Source organism: Oncorhynchus mykiss, chromosome 11 (genome assembly GCF_013265735.2).
Source record: "Oncorhynchus mykiss isolate Arlee chromosome 11, USDA_OmykA_1.1, whole genome shotgun sequence".
NCBI lineage: Eukaryota > Metazoa > Chordata > Actinopteri > Salmoniformes > Salmonidae > Oncorhynchus > Oncorhynchus mykiss.
The window spans coordinates 60,503,781-60,523,633 of NC_048575.1; the positions used below are offsets into that span (position 1 = coordinate 60,503,781).

Genomic DNA, 19,853 nt, shown 5'->3' on the forward strand with positions numbered 1-19,853 from the left:
GTGCTGAGTATATTTCCCTTAGGGCTGGCCTATCTCTCTGGATCACTGTCTCCAGCATTTCATCTCTTCAGAGACCATTAAAGAGGTGGAGTGTGAAAACTGCACCAAGGTATTAGTCTTCACTTGGTTGGTTAAGATAAAGGAACTGTACTTCTGTGAGCCTATGGGTATGTTATTTTGGAGCTTTAGAATGAACCTTGTTTTGACATCATCTCTCCCGTCAGCTTCAACAAGGCACCTTGGTGAATGGGCATGTCCTGGAAAGCCAGAGGACAACCTTCATCAAACAGCTTAAACTGGGAAAGGTAATGGTCTTTCCCACTATCCATGTTTTTATGCAAGTAAAGTCAAAACGTATACAGAAATGGCTGTGATAGACACCGGAAGTTTCGCCACAATTTTAGAAATGCAGACGGATCATTTGTTCGTTCGACATGGTGGGATCTTTTTGTATTAGTAAAATTAATTATACAAGAAATGGCGGTGGAAACATCCTCATGTGCAAATATTGATTAGATAACCGTCATATCGAAGTGAACTTTGAGTCACACAATATTATGGTGTGTGGTCCTCCTACAACTCAGGAAGCCATGCAGTTTATTAGGCTATGCTGCCCTAAGGGAAAACGCAGTAACTACGAATTTGGTCAAAAATGTTTAATCTGTTGTAATGGCCAGGTATATTATCTGATTTAATCTTGGCATTTAGTTTCTTGACACAAGAACGAGCCAGTTGATCAGAATATATCATGGAGTATCAGAAATTCCTGTCTAGACAGAAAAAGGAAGTTACTGCATTTTTCCTTTTGTAGTGCAGTGCAGATAAAACAAGTTATGAACTTCACAGGGTGGTGAAAGTGCACGGTGATGAGCTTGATGCTCCTTTCCAATAAATATCCAGGGTCGTATTTTCGGTAGTTGGAAACACATTGGACTTTAGATTTTTATTCGGTACATCAATCATGTAACAAAGTGGTTATACAGAAACCCAGCCTAAAACCCTAAAGAGCAAGCAATGTAGATGTAGAAGCACGTTGGCTAGGAAAAACTCCCTATAAAGGCAGGAACCTAGGAAAAAAACCTAGAGGAACCAGGCTCTGAGGGGTGGCCAGTCCTCTTCTGGCTGTGCTGGGTGGAGATATTCGTTTAAGAGTTTAAGGCCAGATTGTTCTTCAAGCTGTTCAAACGTTCATATATGACCCACAGGGTCAAAAAAAGAATCAGTGGTTGAAGAGAGTGCAACATGACAGCGTCTCAGGAGTAAATGTCAGTTGCCTTTTCATAGCAGAGCATTGAGGTCAAGACAGCAGGTGCGGTAGGGTGGGAGAGAGATGGGGAGAGGGAGAAAACAACATGAAACGTAAGCAAAAAAGTACATTTTGTGTGCACTCCATCACACAATGATTTTTATCTGCAACAAGTCCGTTTGGTGGGAAAATGTGCATATTTTCTTTATGCAGATTTTAGAATATTCCCATGAAAATCTGTCACTAATTGGATGGAAACCTAGCTATTGTGACCTACTTGATGATATGTGAAACAATTGCTGTGTACTAAATGGTTTCACTGCTTTACTGGTATCCCCTTGCACACATCACTATCAGATGCATTTGTGTCTGGCTTCAGGATATCCTTGTCCTCAGTTATGTGACATACTGTATACAGGTATATGACGGCGTGTGTTTGTGTGACTCCTCCCTCCAGCTCCCACAGTGTCTCTGTATTCACCTGCAGAGACTGACATGGTCTAATGAGGGTACGCCCATAAAGAGACAGGAACATGTCCAGATCTCAGAGTACCTGTCTATGGACCACTACAAACACCGCGCAACCATTCAGAGGCTCCAGGTCATCAACTGTACTCCCAAAACCATTAAAGCAGACAATTCAGGAGAGGCTGCAGATAAGACCCCTCCCAATGGCAAAGGTACGGTGAAATCACTTAAATTGTCTTCCTGGAACTAAATTGCTTGTCTTATGATCTCTTACCTTTTCAGCTTGAGAGGACTGAGAACTGTCATGATTGTTCTTAGTGTGTTCTTGGAAATTGGCCTTAGATTATTTTGAATTTGATTGAGGACATAATGTAATTGTTGTTTTACAAACCCTTGAAAGGCCTTGTACAACACTAAGATCATACTGTATTCTACTTATTTTCAGATATAGAACACCATAACAACAACAAGCCTCTGTCCAATGGAAGCTGTTCGTCTGTCTTTCTCCATTCTCCTGGGTTGAACCCACAGGTCAACCTCACATATGACTACAGGTAAACACAACCTGATAATCTTAAACAGCCTTTTCATATCAATAAAGAGAAGAACCAATTATACAAACTCAGTAAATTGTCTTGGAATTATAGTGTGTACTCTGATAACACTGTTGAATACACCATGTCTCTCCACAGCTCCTCAGAATACCACTTTCAACTGATGGCTGTGTTGGTTCACCATGGTGACATGAACTCAGGACACTTTGTCACTTACCGCCGCTGCCCTCCCTCGCCCCACAGCCCCTCTCCATTCAGCTCCCAGTGGCTGTGGGTTTCTGATGACTCTGTACGCAAGGCCAGTCTGCAGGAGGTGCTGTCCTCCAACGCCTACCTACTCTTCTATGAGCGGGTGAGACGGCTCCGTCTACTGTTGGAGGAGTAGAGCCCCGGAGCACTGAGCCAGACTGGACACCTACTCCCCTGCCAACCCATACCACCACAGCCATGTGTGCCACAGAAAACACCCCTCAGAAGTGTAATTCTCCAGCCCCAATGGCTTACCTGTAGGATTGTGCTTTAACAGTACAAAAGATTATGCTGCTCTACTTTGACCTCCTGTCATATTAAAATCATGAATGTCCCCCTCGTCTTTTACAGCGATTTAGGAGGCACTGCCTTTTAGATCCCAGAGATTGCCTACCTGTAGGAATAATTGGACTGTTCTCAAAAACATCTCAGAAAACTGGTAGTCGTTTCACAAAAGATTTGCGTTACTTCAACCAAGATGTTTTAGGCTAAATGGGTGTTACTAGATTAGGAAATGTGGAGGTACTTGACATGTAATCACTGTCTTCAGCCATTTGTCTGGAAATAATCACTCAATATATCTTAATGTAGGTTTAATTAAAATAATGCAATGTTTCAATTGACATTGTATATAAGCTGCTGTATATTACATTTTTCTATGTGTGTAACAAATTCAGAATACTGTAATAACGTGCAGGTGGTTTGGATTGTAGTCTAGCTCCACATGCCTGCAGACCATTTACTTTCATGTAGAATCATTTCTGCAGTTGCTTGTTGCACAAGATCTCATTGTATCAAGCTAATGTGTATATTGTTATTTTTGTTCCTAAATGATATTGAAGCAACATGATAGTTTTACAACTCTTTTCTAGAGCAACGGAATTGGAATTGATAGCAATGTAACAAATTTATCCCAAATATTGTCTGATTTGCCAAAGTGTTTAAAGTTGTGGTGGCAGTGTACAACTACACAATCTGTGTGTATTGCTCAACAAGCATACCAGTTATAAATACTGCCATTTACTCACTCTCCTCCAAGTATTGAATTAGGATGCAACCTCTAAATAACCCTCTAACCCATTTTCTGATCAATTTGCACTAATGTATATTTTGAAGATTTGTGTGTGTGAGATCTGTCAAGAAGTTGATATTTTTCAAAGATACAATTATGAAAATAAAAAATCTATAAGTAAGGAGTTACCACGACTGATTTTTATGAATTGGACCATGAACAAATTCAGAAACTAGTTGAATCAATATTGCAGTGGGGACAGTACGTCCCCTGACGTCAGCCACAATGAAGTGAGACTCCCAACGGACCATGTCTGACCCTCATTTCTTGCCGTCTTGGAGGATGCGTCTGAAGGTAAGGTTGATGCGGGGTGTGAGGACCCTCTTGCGGGCTGGCAGGCTGTGGTACCAGTGGGTGTTTGTGGGAGAGTTCATGAGGAGCAGGCTTCCGTGGGCCAGTTCAAGCTTCACCGGGTTGATCTGCCGTCGGCGCTGTTTTCCCCGTGACTCCCGGTGTCTGAAAACAAAGTCCCGGACCGCCCCCAGGGATACGGAGGCGATGGGACAGAGGGGGTCCAGTTCCCGCTCATCATCACGGTGCTCACCCATGTGATCATGTCCATCTTTGTACCTGAGAAAACCAGGAGCAGCTACAATGGAATCACAGTAGAACAGTCCTAGAGTGTATTTATTACACCGAAACCGTTTACTCCAAACAGAAAACGTTTTGCAACGAAAACTAGCTATTGGACTACTAACTATTGGACAAATTCAAGTAGGTCTCTCCCTGTTTTGCTCCATTTGCTTCTATTTGGTTCTTAAACAGTAAACTGTTTCTGTTGCAAGACATAATGAATACACCCCTGTAGATGTAGAATCTTCTATAGCAGTGTAGACAGACTCACCTGTTAATCAGGACGAAGTTGAAGGTTTGCCCTGTTGCCTTTGTAACAGCATCACGAATGTACTCCAAGGTTGGAGTCCACGGGCTAGCCTGAAGACTCACTCCAGAATAGGTGTAGGTTAGTCCTGCGTCCCCACAAGACGCCTGCTTTCTGGGGACATTGTAAACCTTCCCAAACACCTGAATCTTTGTTTTATCTCCTGTAACAAAACAAGAAGGCTCATCTACATACCAAGAAGAAATGTATCTGAACTGTCACTGAATTGAGTGTGACAATTGTATACCTGTGAGGTAGACTACCTCCTCCTCCAGCTGTGTGTAGAGGCAGTCTGCTTCCTCTTTAGGAAAGAGTAGAGCATAGTCACAGTCCAGTCCCTCTGCTTCAATCTTCTGCCAAGACTGAGAGAACTCAGTCAAATAGGCTTTCTCCTTCACATCCTCCTTTACAATCCCCTGATTGCATTCTTCCTCTTTACATTTTTTCAACACAGGTTCTCTCTGTTCATCTGTTGTTCCATCAATATAGCGCTTCCTGGATTGACTCACAAATGCATCCATCAGCCACCTTCTTGCTCTGTGCTCACCAACATGAGAAAACTTCCTTGTAATAATGTCCTAGACCAAGAATGAAAAGAGAACGCAGGAGTACGGATAACAGGAGGAATAGGCCTACAGATAAACGTATAGCATAGGATAATTAATTACTAAATACGTGAGTAGAAAGTTTACAACATATCACTCACTATACTTGGCCATTACAGTTTAATACCTTGCTAATCTCAAGTATGAACATTGAATTATAACCATTGAAAAATGCACACTATGATGGACAGTGCCACCCGGGGTCCTTGGGAAGTCCCTACACTTAAACCCTAACCCTTACCTTAACCTCTACCCTTACCCAGCGTTTCCCAAACTAGGTCCTGGGGACCCCAAGGGGTGCACATTTTTGTTGTTGCCATAGCACTACACAGCTGATTCAAACAATCAATTTATCAAAACGTGCACCCCCTGGGGTCCCCAGGACCGAGTTTGGTAAACACTGCCTTAACCATTTTAAATTTCAACTTCAATGGTTGGTCTTGGTGAATGGGTTGGAATATAAAGTGAACGTCTAGCAACCTAAAGATTGTGTGTTCAACTCTCATCATGGACATCTTTAGCATTTGAGCTAATTAGCAACTTTTTAACTACTTAATACTTTTTAGCTACATTGCAACTACTTCGCATGTTAGCTAACCCTTCCCTTAACATTGACCATTTGAGCTAACCTTTAACCTAACTCCTAAACTTAACCTTAACCCTAGCCTAGCTAACATAACATTGCACTTTTTGAAAATTCGTAACATATAACACGTTTTGCAAATGTATTATATTGTACGTTTTGCAAATTCATAACATATAATACGAATTGTAATTTGTAACATATTATACGAAATGGGTGATGGACAGCCACAAATGAATACATATCATACTAAGTAGTGTGCCAAATTCCGTACAGAATAATACTAAATGCTCTGAGACCATGTTAGATAGCGCCGACCATACTATGACGGAAGCCCTGCGCGCGTTACCATACGTCATCGCAAGTTGGCGGGAAATGTCTGTCAGAGAAGTGGTTCAAAACAAGCGGGACTGTGTTAGTGCTGCTGAACAATAAGGAAAGCAAGCTCTAAGTCAACTACTACCAAATTAATCAAGGTTACTAAAATGATAGGGCAGAAAACGATCAATTCTTTTTTTTCGCCCATTTCGAAGAAGAGAGCTTCGGGAGGGGAACATGAGAGAGAGGATGCCCAAGAACATGTGAGAATTGGCGCACTATTCATTTATAATAATTGTTTGCACGCGAGCTGCATGAATACAAAACGGTGCAATTGTGTAACTATTTTAGGTAGCTAACATTCTGTACATTACAACTTTTAACCTAAAGTTGCATGTATACACATTGAAATCAGGTTATATACTGTTTCACCAGCACGTACCTTGTTGTCTTGACGCTGTTATTACAATAATCTGCTTGCTAACTAACAAAATAATTGATTCAATTGTTACATTTTATGTGATAACATTGAAAAGACCATACAACATGGGTTTCAAACCAGTATTCTAAACCATCTTTGACCGTAACACAAATCCCGCGATATCTTTACCATCAGCGATCACAGGAGCTGGCGTCACTGGCGTCAGTGTTTAGGAAATTTCGTAGTAGATTTAGAACATGTTGCTAGCTGGCTAAAATGCTTGCAATGAATGTACCATATTTGAGACGTTCTCCAATAATGTTTTTAGCTGCACCATTAACAGCCACATGTGTTTCACCAACCTTGCATTTTGCTCAATATACCAAGGTGAAGAAGCTGAAGCTATCAGGCAACGGAACGACGGAGTCACCCCCTTCTCCAGTGTGTCCAGAACTGCTGGCCCGAATCGCCAAAAACAAGCAAGCTGCGTTGGAGAAACTGTCCGCCAGTAACACACCGGATGCATTTGGGGAGAGTTGGAGAAAGAGTTTGGTCTCTGAGTTTGGAAAGCCTTATTTCATAAACGTAAGATGGGTCTACCCAAACATAGCTACATCGTACAGATTATCACAAATAGGCATAATCAAATTCCCTTCGCTCCTTACTGTTTCAGTTGATGTCTTTCGTTAATGGAGAGAGGAAACTGAACACTGTCTACCCACCCCCTCAGCATGTTTTCACCTGGACACAGATGTGTGACATCCAAGATGTAAGTTTAGGTTTTTGACAACAATGGCACATGTACAGTTTTTCATATTAAGGGGCAGACCCCGCTAATGTACAGTATGAGCCAACTCATAGGGTTAGACTGTACAAGTTATTTCCAGGGGGAAGAACCACTGCACTGCCCATAATGTTCAGAGCCATTTCTCCTTGGTACAGGTCAAGGTTGTAGTCCTCGGTCAGGACCCATATCACGGTCCAAACCAAGCCCATGGATTATGCTTCAGTGTGCAGAGACCTATCCCACCTCCACCCAGGTAGCCTACAGTATTATTACGTTGTAGACCATGTTGAACATATCCAGGCAAGGGGACTATGTTTCCTGTAATAAAATGTATGGTGTAATACATACAGTGCCTTTAGAAATGTCTTTTAAATATCTTTTTTGTCAATGATCTACACAAAATACTTGAATGTCAATGTGGAAGAAGAATTCTAACATCTGTAAAAAATAAAATAATAATAATAATAATATGAAAAATAAAACTCTGTCTTGATTAGATTGGTATTCAACCCCCTTGGTCAATACATGTTAGAATCACCTTTGGCAATGACTACAGCTGTGAGTCTTTTCGGGTGTCTTTTTATTTTATTTAACCCCCTTTTTCTCCTCAATTTCGTGATATCCAATTGTGATCCTGTCTTGTCACTACAACTCCCCAACAGGCTTGGGAAAGGCGTAAGTTGAGTCATGCATCCCCCGAAACATGACTCGCCAAACCAAGCTTCTTAACACCAGCCCCTCTTAACTCGGAAGCCAGCTGCACCAATGTGTCGGAGGAAACACCATTCAACTGACGACTGAATTGAATGGTGTTCATTGCTCAAAATAGTATGCGGAATCATCTGGATATGTGTGCAACAAAATTTCAACCTTCACCTTCTGCTACCATTTCTGTCAAGCCGTCTACACATACAGTTTGACGCATACGTTCAACGTAAGCACCACACAACGCACTGCAACTGCCTCTGCAACGCCATGCTGCCAGGCAAATGCAGTGTTCCATTGGAAATGAATGTACTTCTGGTGTACCAGAAGTACATTCATGCTGTCGGTGTGATCGAGGTGTAAAAATGAATCTTTCACTCAGCTCTTTACATGCGCACAGCCCCCAGCCAGGCAGTGTGAGGTGGAATAGGCTAAATAGGATTCGTCGTTCTTTGTCTTGGTGCGATTTAATTGACCAACTATGAAACAAAACGGCAGAAATACTTTGAAGACAGCTTCTGCACCGTTTATTTTAATATAAATGTGATCATACTTGACTTTTTATTCACATGTGAGTGAAATGCTCGCACTGTTGAGCCCTGACCATCTGTCAACGTGGTTGGTGAAATAGACATCTTACACACCAATGCCAAAATCTACCCACATTTGACAGGTGGCGGGTGTTAATTTTAGGCCCTGGTTGGGTTGGATTTGCCCCAAACATAACGCTTTGTGTACGGGACATAAAGGTAATTTCTTTGCCAATTTTTTTTGCAGTTTTACTTTAGTGCCTTATTGCAAACAGGATAAATGTTTTGGAATATTTTTATTCTGTGCAGGCTTCTTTCTTTTCACTGTTTAATTAGGTTAGTATTGTGGAGAACTACAATGTTTATGTATCCTCAGTTTTCTCCTATCACAGCCTTTAGTCTCTTTAACTGTTTTAAATTCCCTATTGGCGTCATGGTGAAATCCCTGAGCGGTTTCCTTCCTCTCCGGGCAATTGAGTTAGTGACTTTGTAGTGACTGGGTGTATTGATACCAGTGGAGGCTGCTGAGGGGAGGATGACCCATAATAACGGAGTAAATGGAATGGATTCAAACACATGGAAAAACCATGTGTTCTATGTATTTGATACTATTCCACTAATTCTGCTCTAGCAATTACCATGAGTCTGTCCTCCCCAATTAAGGTGCCACTAACCAACTGTTATTGATACACCATCCAAAGTGTACTTAATAACTTCACCATTCTTTAAGGATATTCAATGTCTACCAATAGGGGCCCTTTGTGAGGCCTCCCTGGTCTTTGTAGTTGAATCTGTTTGAAATTCACTGCTCGACTGAGGGACCTTAGGTAATTGTATGTGAGATACAGAGATGACGTAGTCATTCAAAAAATCATGTTAAAGACTGTTATGGCACACAGTGCGGGCATTTAACTTATGTGACTTGTTAAGCACATTTTTTTCTCCTGAACTTATTTAGGCTTGCCATAATAAAGAAGTAGAAAACTTATTGACTCAAGACATTTCAGCTTTTCATTTGTAAAAAATGATAAATAAATCAAAAAACATAATTCCACTTTGACATTATGGGGTATTGTGTGTAGGCCAGTGTAAAACAAAATCTACATTTTTAATAAGTGTTTTAATTCAGGCTGTAACAACAAAATGTGGAGAAAGTCAAGGGGTGTGAATACTTTCTGAAGGCACTCTATATTTATCTGTGTGAAGGACATTTAGCTTTTTTGCCTTTTTTTTATTCGGTATTGGTTTTAGTTTTTCATATCATTGACACAGTTGCCACATCGTCAAATGTATTGCCTCTTCTTTTTTTCAGCTTGTTGAATATGTACAAAGAATTGGCGTCTGATATAGAGGGCTTCCAGCACCCTGGACATGGAGATTTAACTGGATGGGCTAAACAAGGTACTGTAGGCACAATAGTCTAGCACACGTGTCTCAGGAGGGCATAATGTCTGCAAGTTTACGCTCCTCCCTTCTGCCTTATTGATCAGTTAAAGTCATTGATTAGTTAGGAACTCCCCTTGCCTGGTTGTCTAGGTCTTAAGTGGACACTAATTGAAAGCAAAATGAAGAAAGCCAGCAGAGAGACGAGCCCTTGAGGAATTGAGTTTGACCAGGGGTGGGCGGTATACTGTATTTTACAATATACCGGTATCGATGCACGGACCGGTTTGGATTCCACTTTACTTTCTATGTTATTGCAATGTAAAAAAAAAAATCTATGAATATTGTTTGTGAAATGTGAGACGCTACTCAACCGTGTGTAGCGTCCGTTTTTATAGTTTACTCCACCTACTTGAGTCGTCTCTCCTCTCTCTCATTCCGCTTTCCACACAGACCAAGCCCTGCCCCGTCACTCAAGGAGCGCAGTTGTTTTTGCTCGACCAAGAGACCACTTGCTTGATCCAGTCTGCATGGTCAATGCCGCACATGGAACACGATGTTGATAACGATGCTGATTTCCACTTTGCGTCTTAATATATTCCACAAGCGTAATATATTTACACAATTAGTTTGTATCGTACTGTGCAACTTCTTAGAAAGTTGTGGCTAAAATAAATCGTTTTAGCCTCTAACGCTAATTGCTAGCTAGCTAATAAATGTACTGAGTCCAAGCAAACGCAGTTAGCTAATATTGATTGTGTAGGCCTAAATCAACATGTTTGTGCAACATCATCTTCTAAATTAAAGAGTTATATGCAAAGCATGAATGCTATTTAAAATGTGTATTGGCGGATCGCAAGCAACGGAAAGGTGCATGCACCACCACCTACTCTACTGGAGTGTGAAGCCTGTTATGGCCCCCTCCCCATTCATCTATTTCTCAGATCAAGCCCTTTAAAAGCCTACTGTTAAAGACTGAATTCATTACACTTTGAAATAAATGGGGAAAGAAATTGCTCTACACCCATTAACCTCACCACTATTCCACTAATTGTCCCTATCTGATCCTACACCAGGCTGGCAGCCTGGGAGGACGGGACACTATCATTCAACACACTTTAACTCCTGCAGTAAAATCTATTTCCCTGCAGCTGCCACCACAACATCTATATTCTGTGGTTGACATTCCATTTCTGCAGGACAGTTGATAACCATGGCTATGAACGCTATGAAGCCAATCTTACTGAAGTACATGTTATTTCTATTACTCTCCATTGGCCTCCGCTTACTCTCAGGGAACCTCTTAGGATCACTCGCCCTGGACCCATCTTCCTCTACTACTCCCTTCACAGCCTCAACATAAGACACCTTCTGTACTCCTCTGGCCCAGTCAACCTCGACCTGCCTTTCTCTCACCGGACTCTTCTGATCTCCAGCAACATTAACACACAGCTTTTTCCACAGATATTACACATCTCTTTGTCTCATGCCCTCCTGCACACTTCTTTAGGAATCTCCCTCCTACACACTGCTGCGACATGACCATAAGCTTAGCACCTACAACACTGTGATCGGTTCGGGACAAAAGCTCTCACAGGATAACTGACACATCCTAACTTGACTTTGTCGTGAAAGGACTGCATTAAAACTCAGCAGGACAAACCGTGTCTTCTGTTTCACCACGCTCTCCACCGGGTCTGCTTCGCACCAAATGCCGGTCGTCACAGACACCAGGAATCTTCCATTTCAGTTGATCCTCAACACTTAACGCGATTCCACTTATCACTCCTTTTAGCGAAGCCCTGCTCCTGAGAGCAAAGCCAGTCTTTTCCCATGGTGCGGAGCACCCGGTCCTTCTGGACGGACAACACACAAAAAAGCATTGAGTCCACTTCAAGGTACTTTCACAGATTCAACAGTCCCCAAGCTCTTCTCCACCCAACCTGACACCACATATGAATCAGCCAGAAGACAAGGATCCATTCTCTCAAAAGCTCACTCACTGGGCCACAATGATCTTTATCATCATTGGGACAAAACTCGACCTCGACGATCTGCCACCGCAGGTAATTCATTCTCTCTCGTCAGGTGAAATTTCTGAGCTACTGTGGTACTTTTTATTTGCTTTTTGTACTTGATGTCAATCTTCTTCACCATACCGCTTCCCTCTACACTCCACTTCTTTCCTTCTTCCTCACTGTCCAATTCCACATCTCCATGCTCTTTCCGGTCCATCTTCTGTAGTAGAAAACTGTTCAAATGGTTCTTGTATCTTGAAATTTGTCGTCATGTCCGCATGAATAGAAGTAGCAACGAAAAAAAAAACATTTAATGTAGTCAAAGATTATAGGGTCCCCAATGAAACACTAACCAACACATTGGTTACTACCTTGTCACAATAACTCCTCATTCTATTTCCATTCCAACAGTTCACCCAAGTGTTTTGATGTAAATCGCTAGTCAAATTGCAATTGCAATATTTGGTTAAAACTAAGGCCAAGATTGTTTTGCCCATATCATGCAACCCAATGTGGAAATGATCTCAAATGAGTGCAGGAAATGCAGAAATGGATGAAAATACTGAATTATTTTTGGTTGAAGTTTGTTTTACACTGTTCAACTCATTCAGAATGGAGAAAGACCCATTGAATGTATGTGTTGCCACCCTAGGGTCATGCACTACTCATAAAGGAAATGTAGAACTTTTTATTATTACAAAACATCAAATACCGTCCCAATTTGTTGTGATATATTTTGGCAATATAGGCCAGCCCTAAGTTTGGCACCCCTGGTCTAGCAAGTGTGGCTATAGACATACAGTATAAATATAATAGACTCCCGATGCAATATCTTAGGACTGTCATGAATGCAGGCACTATTCAGGATCATGCAGATAATCAGAACAAGTAAATTGAAGTATGAATTGGACATTGATGAACTTCAATGCCTTGATGTGCAGTTATCAGGAGCTAACTGGCATAATGCTTCTCTTTCCAGGTGTCTTGCTGCTCAATGCTGTGCTGACCGTCCGAGCTCACCAGGCCAACTCTCACAAAGACAAGGGCTGGGAAACTTTCACTGACGCTGTGGTGCAGTGGCTCAGCTCCAACCGGGAGGGCCTCGTCTTCATGCTGTGGGGGGCCTATGCTCAGAAGAAGGGAGCAGCTATTGATAGGGTTGGTTAAATGTAATATTGTATTAATAGTGAAACAAACACTTTTCTATTCTTGACACAATCCACTGACCTCAGCTTAATGGTCTTTTGTCTTTATCCTCTGTAGAAACGTCACCATGTCCTTCCCACTGTACACCCCTCCCCTTTATCTGCTCATCGAGGCTTCTTTGGATGCAAGCACTTTTCCAAGACCAATGAGTTGCTGGAGAAATCAGGGAAGGAGCCCATAGACTGGAAGGCACTTTGAGATGTCCCACACAGCCTTATTTTCATGGTGGGGATTCCAAAATGCAACTAACTAGATTCATCACTACTGCTACCAAACCATAAGCTTATGGTATTATTTTTGTTATCAAATATCTGGGTGACATGTTTGTAAATGTTTACTGCAGTGGGCAAGTTCATACTAATTTCCTTTATTGGCAGATTATAGTTCTCACTCTGGTTTGCAGTTTGCACCCTTTAAAATGTAATTGGATTTGATCTACATTCAAGCTAAGTAATACCTCAACAAGTATCACTTTGTTATGTCAAAACATAGCAGTTATATCAAGGTTTCCCAAACTCAGTCCTGGCCCCACCTCTGGGTGCACATTTTGGGTTTTTGCCTTAGCACCACACAGCTGATTCAAGTAATCAAAGCTTGATGAGCTGGTTATTTGAATCAGATTTTTTTTTTAGGAAACCCAGGACTGGGTTTGTGAAACCCTGAGCTAAATGTGTCTGGTCTGTAAATATGTAATGATTCTGTTCTTGATTTTTAGTACATTTTGTATTATGCTTTTCTACTTTAAAAATAAACATATTGTTATTCAAGGCTGTTTTATGATACTGTAATCAATATGAAGAATCTATTTAGAATGTTTCCTCTGGGGTTGATGTCTCTGTCAGGGTTTCCCAAACTCAGTCCTGGGGACCTCATGGGGTGCCATGTTCTGGTTTTTGCCCTAGCAATACAGAGTTGATTATGAAATATTCAACTATTCATAAAGTTTTGATATATTTCAATCAGCGGTGTAGTGCTAGGGTACCCCTTGGGGTCCCCATAACCGAGTTTGGGAAATTATGCTCTAAATTGACATTATTCAAATAAAAATAAAAAGGTAATGTGCTGCATGAAGTGAGGGGGGTTCGATTGCCCGGTGTTTTGCACCCGTTGAAAGTTGATTGCATTTGTTTTGGAACCGGGCTGCCTCTTGGGTTTGAGCCTGGTGCCCAATTTTATATGTAATGTAAGTGCTTTAATATGTTTGGACCCCAGGAAGATTAATGGGGATCCCTAATAAATACAAAGCCCACAGCGAATAATGAGAAGGATTCTGTTTTCAAATGCAAAACTCATTGCTTTATCTGTCTTCCCAATGAACACTTGTTGACAAAATGGCCGAGCGGTGCAGATTAGTGTTCGATATGGGAAGGGGCTCCTCCCTCACCGTTTTTGCGCTTTCACTGTCACGTGCCATACATGGACAGTTTAGCGTAATCGAATCCGCCCACTGTCAGGTTACGTTCCAGACCCTGAGTGGCTACTGGCCAGACCAATGACTATAGGGCCATACCAATGATTTATATATGCACTAGAGGACGACCATGGGATACGGTTTTGAAGCCGCCGCCCTTCCATCTTCGCACTCCCCCACGTTGTAAAAAATATTTTGGAAGCTATAGAATTTTTTAAATTTTCATGTCTGCATTTGTTTGTTCCACGTTTATATTATTGACAACTTAATATATACTTTTACATTATATTATGTGAGCTTAACATAAAAATGAAAATATATATAAAAACATTTCCCTAAAGTATGATTTTGTAATGTTACTGTCCCCTCTACAAAAAAAACGTAAATATATGTTTTTTTCCCCTTGAAACCATTCATTAAAATACTGTAGAATTCCATCCACTCCTATCGAGGACTACTTCTAGTTCTAGGTAGTGGCAATATGGCCGACCGGTGGCTTCAAATTCTCTCGTTGGCAAGTACATAGCATTAGCAATCCAGGGTTTATATACATGATTTGTCCAAACATATCTGTCATCGTGCCAGACACATCTGTGCGGTGGTGGTCCTTCAAACACAAAACGTATCGTCTAAATGCAACATATCTAGCGTGACAATGCCTGTACAAAGTTTACCGATTCGAGACTCTGCCTTCCATGTGCGACTGCTGCATCAATACTTGATTCTGCTGAAGAATTACCCAATTCTTACCAAATCCGTGACGAGGTCAGTATAGCTAACGGTAGCTAGCCTATTGAAATAGTTTGAATATAATGGGATCATTAGCTATTGTTATTAGCTAGTTAGCTTGCAGGGGTCTTTCTCGTTATCTTATAGCTAACTAGTGTAACACCTAACAATTGACAACAATTACAACTGATCACTCATACAGAAATTGTTCTTAACTGACTTGCATTAACTAATTTGTGGTAGACATCGTAAAGGTATGGAGCTACTTGATAATTTGCAAACTATGCCTAGGCAAGGTAAACATATCCTTTTGCCAAGACCTTTGTACTTTGCTCTGTCTGTTTTCAGCCAATCAGCCTCTGCTCTAAGAACCTCCCTCATCTTTCCTGACAACAGTTGCTGTCATAGTTGCATTGTTTCAACTTAAAGAAGAAAACTTTCTTCAAACTTTAACCACTACCATGGCATGAGTACAAATAAACGGTCTACATCTTTTTCAGTGGCATTCTCTCAGCAATGGGAAATCTTCTATCGCAAGCATTGGAAGCAAAACGAAAGGCCAAAGAAGGGACCCCAGTGAAGGAGATTGACATTTCAGGACCTGCCCGCTTTGCCTTTTATGGGTAGGCATGTGATTAAAATCAGTTCCAAATCACTTGAATTAGTTTTTTAAAAAATTGCCATGTACTGTATAATGAACACAGCTATTGAAGTTTCCCGTTTTTGTTTCAGGTTGCTCATTACTGGGCCTGTAAGCCATTACTTTTACCAACTTATGGAGGTGTTGATGCCTACCACTGTTCCATACTGCATGGTGAAACGCTTGCTCTTAGACCGCCTTATCTTCGCCCCTGCATTCCTGCTGCTATTCTTCTTTGTTATGAACATCCTGGAGGTAAGTCAGCTTCTCCACTATGGAGTCTCCTGTACCATACACCTGACTAGCCCATTCATAGACGCTACTGACTTTAGCGCCTATTGACGATAGTATCTTCTGGCCGAGGGGGAACATACATTTCTTCTGTTTCTTATATTTTCCAAAACTGTATCTTTCATATCAGCGAGAAATTATTTTCAAAAAACAAAAGTTTATATTACTACACAAATTTATAGAGTTCCCACGCGGACATATTTCCATGTTACAGCGTTTGTTTATAGAAAACAGACGCAAGACAGTCCTTGGACTATAAGCAGTAACATTAGGTTCCTTTAGTCCATTATTACTGACCAACTCTCCCTGCTTGGATCAGTTTGCACTGTCTTGTATAAACATTTAAAAAATACTCTGTGTAGTTCAAACTTTATGCAGGGACTGCCTCTTAGTCTGTCAGTTTAGGTTGGGCCTAGTGAAATTATGCAGTACTACTCAGACAGTTAATTTCCATTAGTGGTTCATTAATTACATTCTAATCCAGACTATTGCCATGGCTGAACATTCTTTTTCATCCATTCTAATGCTATTTTAGGGTAAGAGGTGGGCAGACTTCCAGAGCAAAGTGAATAGTAGTTATTGGCCTGCCTTGAAGATGAACTGGAAAGTGTGGACCCCCTTCCAGTTCATCAACATCAACTATGTGGCTGTAGAGGTGAGCAGTTCTCACTGGCTTTTCTTTTATTCATTAATCTGGAATGTAGTGGTGCTCTGTTACCAATCTGTGTTGTTGTGTTTTCAGTTTCGAGTGCTGTTTGCCAACATGGTGGCCTTATTTTGGTATGCTTACCTTGCGTCTGTGAGGAAGTGAAGACTCCCAAGATCTTCTCCCTGATTACTGAAGTAAGAAGGCACAGGGTGTGCCTCTGAAGCTGCAGAACATTACAAGGACAGGTCTGTGAATGCCAGTGCAGCAAGATGGTACAACCAGGCAAATTGACTGGGGTGATGTGAAGGACTTCACTCGCATACTACAAAAGTACTACACTAACGAAATCATAACACATCTAATGGGTTGTTCACATGCAGAATAACCGATAACTAAAATGTTCAATGTTAATTCTTACTACTGAAATTTCCAGTCTTAAATTAATTGTGGCAAGGTGTATTTTGGTTTGAACAATGATAAAGACATGTTACCTATACTTGATAGATACAAATGTATATTATAATTTAAGATGAAGCATATGTGCTGTAGGAAGTTAATATCAGTAACAATTTCAACCTTGAAGGCAACTCATTTAACACCATATGAATATGCAATGTTAAGATTTATCAGACCATTGTGTATATTGCTGACAAGGCTGGCCTGTAGTTTCCTCATGTGGACTGCCTTCAGTTTAGTTTGAGTCTCAACTCAACTGTAAATGTTACTGCTCTTTCTGTCTATCAGGTCAAGTAAGGGAGCAACAGCACATCGGACTGAAACTGCCAAAGTATTTTACATCCTGATGTATTTGACTTAACTGTATTTTATAAATGAAAGCAAAAAAAAAAACATTGTTTAACTTTAACTTTAACTTTTGTTTTGAGTTGGAGCCATGACAATGATGGTAGACTGAGTTTTATACTTGGTTATTACTTTATTACAATGTCATTAACATTATTTCAACAAAAGCCAATATCAGCCATGCTTAATTTAAAAGTTTACAACTGACTACAAAATTAACACTGGTAATTTTTGGACAAGATAGCTTTTTCTCTATAGACATGGAATGCATAATAAGTTAAGGGCTTCGGGTGACCGGTGGTTTCAGGTCGATACTGGGTGTCTTCAGCCTCCCCTTAGACGGAGCGTCAGGTGAATAGTGCTTAGATTTCTGACACCATAGTCTTCCAGTTTCTTTCTATCATCGAGCTGCTTGCCCTCGTGAATCAGCCTCTGTTGGTCGGCTGGGACTCCCTCCTTGTTTTGGACCTTGGCTTTGAACTGGGTTACAGTCTCACCTGACACCACCTCATATGTGTGTGTCTGGCCCTTTTCGTTTTTCAGGAACACCTGGATATGAGTGGGTTCTGTAATCAGCACCATCACTTTGGATCCTGAATGCAGGCCATAGTCACTCAAAGTTTTTGAATCATCGCTGAGACTGATGTTGTTCCCATTGACACCTGACAGCCTCTGCCTTTCCATGGCCACTCCAAAGTGTTGGTTGATCAGACTCTTGAGCGACCCCAGAGTGGTGTGTGGCTGAACCGTCAGGGGATGTGAGTCCCCATTCAAAAGTGTTATAGTGAGTTCCATGATAGATATCTGAAAGAGGATTTCATGTATTATTTATTTGGCCTTACAATAGCATAGCTCAATTGAATGATTTAGTCTTAACACTTTACTTAAAGCCTGCAGGTATAATGCTTTATAACTGGCTGAAAGAATGTATGATACTTTATCTTGTGTCTCTATCAGCATTTCTGCTGACTCAAATGGTTGGAATTTAGTGAGAATCATTATGAGATGATTGACAGACATAAGGTGGTATTATCATACATGCTCATGACAATTTATACAACATATTATAACCTTTATATTAACCTACAGGATTCAAGGTTACCATTGATTCAGCCCATTGCAATAACTAAAATAATGTGCAAGATAATTGCGTGATAGCTATTTAGTTTAACAGCAGAGTTATATAAAGTATTATAGCCTAATGATGAAAAAAATACTTACTTTTTTCAGTAGATATTGTTGAGAAGTCCTTGTTGTGAAGTCTTGCAAATTGTTTCAACAAATAGTTTTGAGAAATCGGTATGTTGACAAAAACAACTTCTGTGATTGAAGATGGTGACCGTGTACAGCTGAGCCTGGTATATAACAGCTGATCTGCCCCGCCCCTCAAATTCAGATTTGTTTTCCCTCTCTGCCTCCCACCACTTTCGGTTTCTATTCTCTGATAATAATGATGTAGTCTGCTGCTATTTATAGAAAGTTGTGTGCACTAAATTGTTTGTTTGTTATTGTTGAGTTAAGACTTAGAACAGAGTAAGAGCCTAAACCCCATGAAATAAACTAGCCCAATGACTTGCTCCCATTCCAATGATGTAAAAAAATATATATTTCGTTGGCATTTATACATATCACACAAACATGTATATAGCTCATTCCCTATAATTCTATACAATTCCATCATTCTACATCATTCCATATAATTCTAGACAATTCCCTATCATTGACACAGATACTGTATGTTGGACACAAGAAGGAGAAACCCTTATAGATCATTCCCTATAATTGTAGACAATTCCCTATCATTCACACAGATACTATGTCGGACACCAAAAAGAGAAACCTAATATCATTGTCGATGAAACCCCATCCTTGGGAAAACCCAGGCCCAGATTATACTGATAATGACTAACAACTGCAGGTATCTTGTGATACGTCAGACATACGTGAGTGCAGAGGGAATTTTAACAGCAATACAAATAGACACACCCTGCCTCACCTTTCCCAAAATGAAAGCAAGTCAGCAGTTGAACCATCACGTGTCATTGTCAGCAGTTGAACCATATTGTTTTTGGACTTCACATCTCAGACTACCCAAAGTTATTCACCCTTATCTTCTCTAGTACAAACTGTAACCAGTGGAAGTACAGTTACTTGCATGTTCTTCAGTAAAGCCTATTTTATTTCTGCATCTGTGGACATCTCCAAGAGTCAATGACCTCTGTGCATTTTGCTAATGTAATTGTAATGAGTCAGAACTGATGTCAGCTGAGGTAAGTGGTATTGAAAGCTGTTCAGAGACTACTGAGA

The 19,853-nt window shown here is 40.7% G+C and overlaps 5 protein-coding genes across 16 annotated transcripts in view; 3 read left to right on the forward strand and 2 right to left on the reverse strand.

Annotated features, from left to right (window-relative positions):
* The window catches only part of LOC110536119 (ubiquitin carboxyl-terminal hydrolase 30), a 17,481-nt gene extending 13,775 nt beyond the window's left edge, over nucleotides 1–3,706 (forward strand). For all 7 annotated transcript variants that reach the window (XM_021621697.2, XM_021621693.2, XM_021621694.2 and 4 more), the window contains exons 9-13: nucleotides 23–109; nucleotides 225–305; nucleotides 1,704–1,926; nucleotides 2,160–2,268; nucleotides 2,407–3,706. In XM_021621697.2, the coding sequence (XP_021477372.2) occupies nucleotides 23–109; nucleotides 225–305; nucleotides 1,704–1,926; nucleotides 2,160–2,268; nucleotides 2,407–2,653 (747 nt within the window). In that variant the 3' untranslated portion in view covers nucleotides 2,654–3,706. The remainder of the gene's footprint in view (nucleotides 1–22; nucleotides 110–224; nucleotides 306–1,703; nucleotides 1,927–2,159; nucleotides 2,269–2,406) is intronic.
* Nucleotides 3,705–6,577, reverse strand: alkbh2 (alkB homolog 2, alpha-ketoglutarate dependent dioxygenase). Of its 3 annotated transcripts, XM_036935968.1 has the most exons (5): nucleotides 6,418–6,558; nucleotides 6,007–6,036; nucleotides 4,717–5,047; nucleotides 4,434–4,632; nucleotides 3,705–4,159 (listed from the first exon to the last, which is right to left on the reverse strand). In XM_036935968.1, the coding sequence occupies exons 2-5, from the start codon at nucleotides 6,007–6,009 to the stop codon at nucleotides 3,850–3,852; spliced, it is 843 nt and encodes a 280-aa protein (XP_036791863.1). In that variant the 5' UTR covers nucleotides 6,010–6,036; nucleotides 6,418–6,558; the 3' UTR covers nucleotides 3,705–3,849. The 3 variants fall into 3 exon arrangements, with proteins under 3 accessions (XP_036791863.1, XP_021477379.1, XP_021477378.1); XM_021621704.2 differs by lacking the exon at nucleotides 6,007–6,036 and having other exon boundaries at nucleotides 4,717–5,006; nucleotides 6,418–6,577; XM_021621703.2 differs by lacking the exon at nucleotides 6,007–6,036 and having other exon boundaries at nucleotides 6,418–6,572.
* LOC110536120 (uracil-DNA glycosylase) lies at nucleotides 5,993–14,287 on the forward strand. Of its 2 annotated transcripts, XM_021621701.2 has the most exons (7): nucleotides 5,993–6,238; nucleotides 6,784–6,981; nucleotides 7,070–7,165; nucleotides 7,339–7,436; nucleotides 9,731–9,819; nucleotides 12,799–12,977; nucleotides 13,083–14,287. In XM_021621701.2, exons 1-7 carry the CDS (start codon nucleotides 6,143–6,145, stop codon nucleotides 13,221–13,223), a joined length of 897 nt encoding a protein of 298 aa, XP_021477376.1. In that variant the 5' UTR covers nucleotides 5,993–6,142; the 3' UTR covers nucleotides 13,224–14,287. The 2 variants fall into 2 exon arrangements, with proteins under 2 accessions (XP_021477376.1, XP_021477375.1); XM_021621700.2 differs by lacking the exon at nucleotides 5,993–6,238 and having other exon boundaries at nucleotides 6,593–6,981.
* A 588-nt stretch (nucleotides 14,288–14,875) lies between these two features.
* On the forward strand, nucleotides 14,876–17,594 carry pxmp2 (peroxisomal membrane protein 2). 3 transcript variants are annotated; one of them, XR_005034690.1, is made up of 6 exons: nucleotides 14,876–15,201; nucleotides 15,666–15,788; nucleotides 15,898–16,060; nucleotides 16,632–16,751; nucleotides 16,839–16,990; nucleotides 17,490–17,594. XR_005034690.1 is itself a non-coding variant. In XM_036935971.1 (6 exons), exons 1-5 carry the CDS (start codon nucleotides 15,092–15,094, stop codon nucleotides 16,905–16,907), a joined length of 585 nt encoding a protein of 194 aa, XP_036791866.1. In that variant the 5' UTR covers nucleotides 14,876–15,091; the 3' UTR covers nucleotides 16,908–16,939; nucleotides 17,490–17,594. The 3 variants fall into 3 exon arrangements, 2 of the variants coding, with proteins under 2 accessions (XP_036791866.1, XP_036791865.1); XM_036935971.1 differs by having other exon boundaries at nucleotides 16,839–16,939; XM_036935970.1 differs by lacking the exon at nucleotides 17,490–17,594 and having other exon boundaries at nucleotides 16,839–17,377.
* A 75-nt stretch (nucleotides 17,595–17,669) lies between these two features.
* On the reverse strand, nucleotides 17,670–18,848 carry LOC100135995 (VHSV-induced protein-3). Its single transcript, NM_001124332.1, is given in 2 exon segments — nucleotides 17,670–18,350; nucleotides 18,768–18,848. A coding segment is annotated over 1 exon segment (471 nt). The 5' UTR covers nucleotides 18,342–18,350; nucleotides 18,768–18,848; the 3' UTR covers nucleotides 17,670–17,870.
* Between the last annotated feature and the right edge of the window lie 1,005 nt (nucleotides 18,849–19,853).